This window comes from Montipora foliosa, chromosome 9 (genome assembly GCF_036669935.1).
Source record: "Montipora foliosa isolate CH-2021 chromosome 9, ASM3666993v2, whole genome shotgun sequence".
NCBI lineage: Eukaryota > Metazoa > Cnidaria > Anthozoa > Scleractinia > Acroporidae > Montipora > Montipora foliosa.
Genome location: NC_090877.1, coordinates 49,564,401 through 49,573,023, shown reverse-complemented (window position 1 = coordinate 49,573,023; position 8,623 = coordinate 49,564,401). Strand labels below are relative to the sequence as shown.

General features: G+C 39.5%; 1 protein-coding gene across 4 annotated transcripts in view; it reads left to right on the top strand.

Annotated features, from left to right (window-relative positions):
* The window catches only part of LOC137971222 (DNA-dependent protein kinase catalytic subunit-like), a 153,634-nt gene that overhangs the window by 122,785 nt on the left and 22,226 nt on the right, over positions 1 to 8,623 (top strand). For all 4 annotated transcript variants that reach the window (XM_068817999.1, XM_068817995.1, XM_068817997.1 and 1 more), the window contains 6 exons: positions 4,597 to 4,698; positions 4,929 to 5,144; positions 5,744 to 5,912; positions 7,378 to 7,487; positions 7,596 to 7,727; positions 7,988 to 8,167. In XM_068817999.1, the coding sequence (XP_068674100.1) occupies positions 4,597 to 4,698; positions 4,929 to 5,144; positions 5,744 to 5,912; positions 7,378 to 7,487; positions 7,596 to 7,727; positions 7,988 to 8,167 (909 nt within the window). The remainder of the gene's footprint in view (positions 1 to 4,596; positions 4,699 to 4,928; positions 5,145 to 5,743; positions 5,913 to 7,377; positions 7,488 to 7,595; positions 7,728 to 7,987; positions 8,168 to 8,623) is intronic.

Below are 8,623 nucleotides of genomic sequence, written 5' to 3'. Positions count from 1 at the left end.
GACAAGATGGTCCTAAGAAACTACAAAAGGGGATATACAAACCTGGCAGTAGCATGGGTGGATTACCGTAAAGCGTAGGACATGACCTCACATTCTTGGATTATGGAAACGTTGGAAAAATCTGGTATCTCTCAGGACATTCCAGCCATAATGGAAAACAGCATGCCAAATTGGAAGACTACTCTCACTACTGGCGAGAAAGATCTAGGAAGTGTGAACATTAGACGAGGAAATCTTCCAAGGTGATAGTTTATCACCACTATTATTCGTGATTGCTTTGATACCCCTGAAAGCAATTTTGAGAAAGGTAAAGCCCAGATATGACTTGGAAAAGCGAAGAGGAACTATTAACCATCTACTATTTATGGATGATTTAGTGTTTTACGGTAAAGATCAGAAAGAGATTGACTCTCTTGTAACCATGGTTAGAATCTTCAGTAAAGATATGGGAATGGAATTTGGTTTAAAGAAATGTGGAGTTGTTGTCATGAAGAGATGGCACAGTCTGTTAGTGCGCGGCCTTGGTGCAAGAGGTCTTGAGTTCGATTCCCGGATCTCGCATCCTTGTTTCGACTTCTTTCTTTTCCGTGTGGCTAAGTAGCTTTAAATACCCGTAAAACGGAGCACTGATGGAGAGGGGGGAGTAAAATGAGCCCACCATCGACCTCAGGTTTGTCAGTTGAATTACTGTTACGAGTTATCGACGTTAAATATGGTTGCTTTACTTAACTTTACTTTATGAAAGCTGTTTTTTTTTTTAATTGGCGATAATTTCTTTAATTACATCGATAGGTAGATAAGGTTACCTGACCACACACACACACCTATACAGTAAAGGAAACTGCTTCTAAAGTGTTACAGTTTCTTTTCTTTTCTTTTTTTTTACGGAAAAAACTACTTTACTCTTGCCACTCCTTGCCGCTCCAAAGAGGAAAGCTCCCCACTTTGCCTCAAATTTCACCCAAATCCCATGTTTTTGAGCGTAGCGGTTCTCTGCTTCTAAACAGATCATTAATTTTTGTATGCAAAGAGACCGTGGCAATACAAAGCACATCGATTTGGGCCAAAATATATGTTATCTACATATAAGAAAAAAGAGATGAAACAGTAAATTAGATGGGTTATCAACAAAGCCCAAATAGGATGAAAAGGAGAAAACCACATTAGAGAAGCTGGGAGAACAGATTGCTGAAGGTGCTCCCTGGTTAAATAAAAATTATTATTATTATTATTATTATTATTATTATTATTATTAATGCTTGTTGTTAATCAAATGACAGATATCTTTCCAGAAGGCTTGTACAAGAGGGCACTCCCAGAAGAGATGAAGTAGAGTTTCTAGACAGTAATTACAGAAAGTACATAAATTATCAGACGCATATCAGACGCAATACCAATTTTTTTAGAGAAGGTTCTCCGGAGCTATTCTTCTATGCAAAAAGTTAAACTAAAATACTTGCAACTTGGATTCACAAGTGCAAAGAAATGGCAAATTAGATGTATTTTGCCAATCTATATCACCAAAATTTTGCGATGAGAGATCTGACAACCATTTACTTTGACTTTTAAGTGGTATAGAAGCCCCCTGTTTAATAAGGATGTTGTAAGCTGTCTTACAGAAATCCGTGGATGTTAATAAGTCTTCTATTGGTACGCCTGTGTTCCTTTCCGCATGAGGTTATGAAAGTTGTTGAAGAGGAAGGGTACAAATATCTCGGGGTTCTTGAGTTGGACAACATCGTGTACCAAAAAATGAAAGATAGATTCAAGAAAGAATACTTCCGAAGAGTATGCAAGATCTTACAATCCAAACTCAACGGAGAGAACACTGTAAAAGCCTTAAAAATCTAGGCAGTATTAATACTGAGGTATGGTGCGGGAATCTTCAACTGGACAACAAATGATCTGAAGGAAATAGATAGCAAAACTAAAAAATTGATGAGCATCTACCGCATCACCCGCCATCTACCGAGGAAGCAAGGTGGACGTGGGTTGATATCTGTTAAAGATTGTATAAGAAGCGGCGAGACAGGATTGTATTGTTATCTGAAAGAGACTCGGGAAGTGTTGCTGAAAAATTAAAAGGAATAAACCCCAGAAGAATGTAGGAAGCGCAAAATGGATGAAAGACAAATTAAATGGAGTGCAAAGAAACTTGATGGCCAATTCTTGAGAGCGACGGATGACATCCGAGCAGCAGGAAGTTGGAAGTGGTTGGTTAGGGGTGAAGTTGTTGAGTTGTTGGTGAGGGGTGACGTAAAGAAGGAGACAGAAGGGATGATAGTTGCCGCTCAAGATCAGGCATTGCGAAGGAACTGGATGAAAATGTACATCTCTAAGCAAGGCACTACTTATTGTGCAGAGGAAATCACGCACACAATTCTTTAATACGTATTTCCCCGTTAATCTGTTGTGTAGGCGTCCATGGTTTAGTATTTATTTATTATTATTTTTTTTATTAGCTTCGCCAAATAAACAAACAAAACAATTACGTATACAGAAGAACATTGGCAGGGACACCGCAACAGCTGTGGCCAATTACAGCGGGCCCGGATACTAATAAGAACTGAATAAAAACAAGGAATGTTACAAAATACAGCAATACAGAAAAAACTACAACTACATACAACAAGTTATTGGACGGAACAAGGGACGAGCACTATTGCATTTTAAACAGATAGACTTGAACGAACGTGGGTCATCACAGTTATAGGAAACAGCTAACGCGGACTTAAATTAATAACCGATAATTAAAAATAACCGATTTAAAGGAAGCTAAGGTCGATGAGCTCAAATCTAGTTCGTCCGCTAAACAATTCCAAATTCTACTAGTTCTAATAAGAAAGGATTTCTGGTAAGTAGATGTTTTACATTTCTTAATTCTGTATTTATTAACGTTGCTGGTTGAGGATCTAGTACGTCTACCGTATTTGCGAACTTCAGGTAGAACAGAGACATTCACGTTAACAAGACCGTGTGTCAATTTGAAAAAATAGGTGAGATCTAAACGTTCATGCCAGTAACAAATAAGTATTAGGTTTAGAGTTTGTGAACGAGACGTATAACTTTTATTAGAAGAATAAGGCAATTTTAAGATAAGCTTAGTGGCGTGTCTTTGGATACGCTCAAGCTTAACAATGAGCTCGATGGATATCCCAAATGTGGCCTAACTAGGGCTAGGTATAGCGGACGTCGTACTTCGGTTCTAAATATGAACCTCGTGTTCCTCTTTAAGTAGCCAAGTAGTTTATTAGCACGTGAAGATTGTTCGTTTACTTGTTTGGACCATGTCAGATCCCTACTAATTCATACGCCCAGATCTTTTTCTGCAGCATATAATTCAAGTGCGGTGTTGTTGAGTTTGTAAGAAGATAAGATCGGGTTTTTTTTTTCTTGTTACGCGCTACGCCTTACATTTAGCTTCGTTAAAGAGGAGACCGGATGAATAAGACCAAGTTGCAAGCTTCCCAAGGTCTTTCTGGAGAGAGAAGGCATCATCCAAAGTCTTTATCTCTCTAAAGATTTTTGTGTCGTCAGCGAACATCAAAACTCAACTGCTAGAAGTGACGACTTCGGGAAGGTCATTGACGTATAAAAGGAAGAGGGCTGGTCCAAGTATGGAACCCTGAGGTACTCCAGAGGTAACAGGAAGATTGTTTGAAGTGGCGCCGAGTACCGTAACGCGTTGGTATCGGCCTGACAGGTAGGAACAGAACCAGTTAAGCAGGTTGCCACCGAAACCGACCTGAATCAGCTTATGGACGAGACGCCTATAACTGACTTTGTCGAAAGCTTTTGACATGTCAAGGTAGATGGTGTCAACCTGGCTGCCACTATCTAAAAGTGAACCAATGTGGTCAAGAGCCTCAAGCAGGTTGGTAACGCACGATCTTCCAGTACAAAAACCATGTTGTTTAAGAGAAATGACGTGGTACAGGTGGTCCTTGATGCAATTGAACACACAACGCTCAAAGACAGTGGTCATCGCGATTGCCTCTGAATGCGGAGATATCAAGTTCGAATCCTACTTGGGCTGCCTTCTGCGAGGCAAAAAAATCTTACGCATGCGCAGCCAGATCGCGAACAAAGTCATTAGCCTGCTACCCAACGTGGAAGCAGTAGTTCAAATTAATACTGAGAGGAAGCAGAGATAATAATAATAATAATAATAATAATAATAATAATAATAATAATAATAATAATAATAATAATAATAATAATAATAACAATAATAATAAATTGAGGTTAGGGTATGAAAGCAGAAGTTGTACCAATTGGCATTGGAGCTCTAGGTTAAGCCGTTGGCTTGAGATTTTGAAGAAAGACATTCGAGTCAGCTTGCGTCAAATGGGGGGCCTTAACTGGGATGGCACACATCTTGAGACGGGTCCTGAACATCTTTGGTTGCTGGCAGTAACCCGATCAAAGGACATGATGAGCGAAGGTTGATGACCAAGATTGATTCAGTAGTAATACTAAATAGTAAACTAGAGATTCGTTTAGTTGATTCCTTTCCTTTGATGAAATTGGACAGTTCGATTCACTGAAAGCGGATGATCAGCTGAAATATCCATTTTTTTCTCTTTTCTCTGATAGTACCTTGGCTACACCACAAACCTGATTCTGCACCTAACTTCCTTGAGCCCTGATTATGGCAGAATGATGTTTGATCAACCATTATCTGAATGCAAGTTTCAGGTTTGTAACAAATACAAAACATTAAATGACTGAATAGATGAATTTTACTGGCTTTTTCACAGAGCATTTTTGAAGGCAATGAACCTACAATACTTTTAGGGGAATTTATCAGACTGCTGTTCGTGCAGTTTGCAATCTTGAGAAAGGTTATGGATATCCTCCATCCAGATAGATTATTTCATCAACTAGGCATAAAACGATTTCCATTGTAGACCTTTGTTTTTTGATAGGAATACCAAATAAATTACTCCTGGCAACAAAGGCATTTGTTAATGACGCCCTTGTTTGCCGCAACTCAAAGCTCATTTGGACCCGGAATCACACAAACACAGAGCTCAATGTCAGTGGATGGTGTCGCCGACTTGCGGGCCACACAGAACCTCTTGTTCACCCCTACTCAAGATCAAGGACGGTCGGAAACATTTGACTGGCTCAATCCCAGCCAGGTTTGTTCCTTTATGTGTTATTCGTGTCACTTCCATTCATTCGAAATTATTTCACTTACCTGTAAACTATCTTTTGTTAGCTTTTGGAATTATTGGTAACAGTAAAACTCGTTACTTCTCATTACTCTTTTATGCTGTCAATAGAGAGCTGAGGTCATCAGCTTTTTGGACATCAGAACAATGCATATGAAACTAAAGCAAGGATGACGATGACGGTGGCAACAGGAGCATTAAAAATAAAATAGAACTTTGCGTTATTCCAATCACTTTGTAGTTATTCAAATTCTTTCGTTTGTATGACCGACATGTGGGTTCCAAGGAAAATTAAAAATTCATGACCATCACATTTCAAGTCGTTGTCAGGGCGAAGGAAATGACCCAAAAAGTAAAACGCAAAGTTGGGGCGTGTAGCTTTTAGGTTTGTGGCGTTCTCGTTAGCTCAATAACAGCGCTCTAATGTACCCACAGTCCAACTTATTATCAACCCGCTTTGGCTACTGACTTACTGAAATAACTAATGAGCTTAAAATACCAGGCAATCCTTCAATGATCACGTCATTGCATAACCAGTGGTTCCTTATTCATTTTGTCTTCTTCAGGAAACAACCCCTTTCCAACCTTATGTCACCACTCCCTCCCAGTCACAATCCTCATTACTGTTTAGTACCTCACAAAGTAAACTCAAACAGAAGGCTTTCCTACCTGTTCCACGCAACTTTGGCAGCCAAAGAATGGTTCCCCCTCAAGAGTCAAGCCAGCAGTTTCAAGGTTAGATGTTCTCTACTTTTATATGATGATGATGATTTATTCCATGAAATGCTTGAAGGGCTTAAGGGGAACCTCCACTAAAACAACAAAATACCTTTAAACCACAGAACATAATGTTTACAATTGGAATTGCTCAATCTTTTTCCAATGAAAGCGTTTGTATTCGAGAAAAATAACTTCCAAAAACGCTTATTTTGGTTTTCAAATTTCCCGGGCGCCGCCATCTTGAATAATTGTGACGTAACTTGGTTGCCCTATTGTTCCAGAACAATCGCTCTTTGTATCAGAACAATAGGGCAACCAAGTTACGTCACAATTATTCAAGATGGCGGCGTCCATGAAATTTCAAAGCCAAAATAAGCGTTTTTGGAATTTATTTTTCTCGAATACAAACGTTTTCATTGGAAAAAGATTGAGCAATTCCAATTGTAAACATTATGTTCTGTGGTTTAAAGTTATTTTGTTGTTTTAGTGGAGGTTCCCTTTAAGAACACTTTGTGGCGGAAATGGCAGTCTTTACAACCTGATTGAGATTACTGGGTAGCATTCACCCTACCCTGCAGAAAGCCCCAACCCATTACAAACCCCAAGACCTTGACCTTCGTTCCATTATCTTTATGAACAGTATGTGGGTTCTTTATCATCCCAGAAATTTGCTGTGAAACGGGGTTTGGGGTTTATCATCTTGATCAGAGAGAACAAAAGAGTCTAACCATTCGCACCCTATTTGATGGCCCAGAGTGTTAGTCATGCTGATTGAAGTTGATAACATACTACTCGCAGGGTTGGTGGTGTGATACATTTGTTATTAACTATGACAAACCAATTGCTCAATTTTCCCCGTCCTCTTTACACCGGCTTCGCTACTCGTTTTGGGCTATATTTACTATTGAGCTGTTTTATACAGTTGTTAAGCGGTTTCAAGTGACATCATAAGACTGCTTGTTTGCTCATGCGAACTGATTTTGATTGCGTGTGCTTGCTTGGCAGGTTGAAATTGAATCAATTTAAATGTCTCTTTATCGTGCCCCTACCAGTTAAGAAGAAATTTAAATGCCTAGAAGAGTAAAGGAGCATAATGCTGTAGTGATTCCGGATTTTTATCAAACTGTCTTAACCCTTTAAAAGCGGAGATCGTAACAAGGACATTCACCGGAAGGTTTATCATGATCCGAGCATGGTACTACTGGCTTTATCGACAGCATCAGTGAATTGTTGTAGTTGTTGTTTTTTTTTTTTTTTTTTTTTTTTTTGGGGGGGGGGGGGGGTGTGCAGTGTTTCCTTAGGTACTCGGGCGCTCATTGGCACACATTTAAGGGCTTTGTTTGGCTAATATTTCCACCATGAAATGCCGTTGAGGTTATTGCGATTGCTTCTTTCGACTCATCTGGTCCTGTCATATTCGTTATTAGTAACCAACCGGTGTACCAAAATTGACAGTTAATTGGCCTGTTTTCCTTTGAAGGGACTAGAGAAAAAAAAGAACTTTTAAGACTGAAACGACGTTTTCTGAAAGAGTCCAATACAAGTGATTTCTTTGCAAAACGAGAAGCAATGAGAAATACACTTAAAATGGTAAGTTAATACCAACGGCCTGCTTAACGCGTTGACTTCTTTAATTTCATTTGAAACCTTGTCGTTAACCCTAATCTTTAACAATGGTGTGTTCTTATCCTATTTAAGCAAGCAAAGGAGAGAAGAAAGACCGCTCGTGAGAGCCGTGTAGTAATGTATAGAAAATACAGAACTGGGGACTTGCCAGATGTCCAAATCAAGTTTTCTGAGCTTATTGCTCCATTGCAAGCAGTAGCACAGGTAAAAAGCTACCGTCAGTTGTTAGAATCACTTTGCAACCTGTACGTAGTTTTAAAACTACGAATACAAACGGGTGTGGATAGATGAGGATAGATTGAACTAATATTCAAAAGGGGCGACAGTTTTTTTGTTTGTTTTGGGTTTGAGACAAGGTTTCTCCCCAAGTGGCACTTAAATTATATGCCTGTTTTTGCTTATAGAAAAATTTAAAAACATCCTTTTGAATAAAGTATTGCATATACTTTCCTTACTTCTTGCAGCGTGACAGTACGTTTGCAAAGCAGTTGTTCAGTGTTCTTTTTCGCGGGGTCTTTTCTCAAATTGAGGAAAAGCTATCAGAGCGAGAAGCAAGAAATGTCACTTCAGATGTCAAGACAGCTGTCAATAACATGATCTCTTCCACTACACAGTTTTTTCCTCCTTTTATCTCCAGTCTTCAGGTTTGTTTCGTTATCTCACTCTGTGTAGTAATTTTTCTCCATGCTTGTGCCAAACTTTGTACCCTTCTTTTTTACTTGGAAACTTAGCGTACACAGATGACGATATGACATGCAGTTGGGGGTTATTTTTTGTGGGGCGAGCGAACGGAAAGAGCTTTCTCCTGCCCTTACAGAGCTGAACCCTCCAGGGAGTCGATTGATTGAACCGGGCCAACCCTTAAATGGCACATTATAAATTTAACCAAAGCTGGAAAGGATATCCTTGTGCAGTAGTATGTGGCTGAAATCCATCCCGGCAAACTGTGGCAGCCGCGCTATCCGGTCTTTTCCGGCTTATGTATGCTGGCCTTTGATTAATGCCTAAATGGAGAGATGAAAAAGGATATCACGCCATTATTGAACAGACTCGCCAACGATGAAGGTTTGGTCATGGTGTCGGTGCCGAAAAATATATGC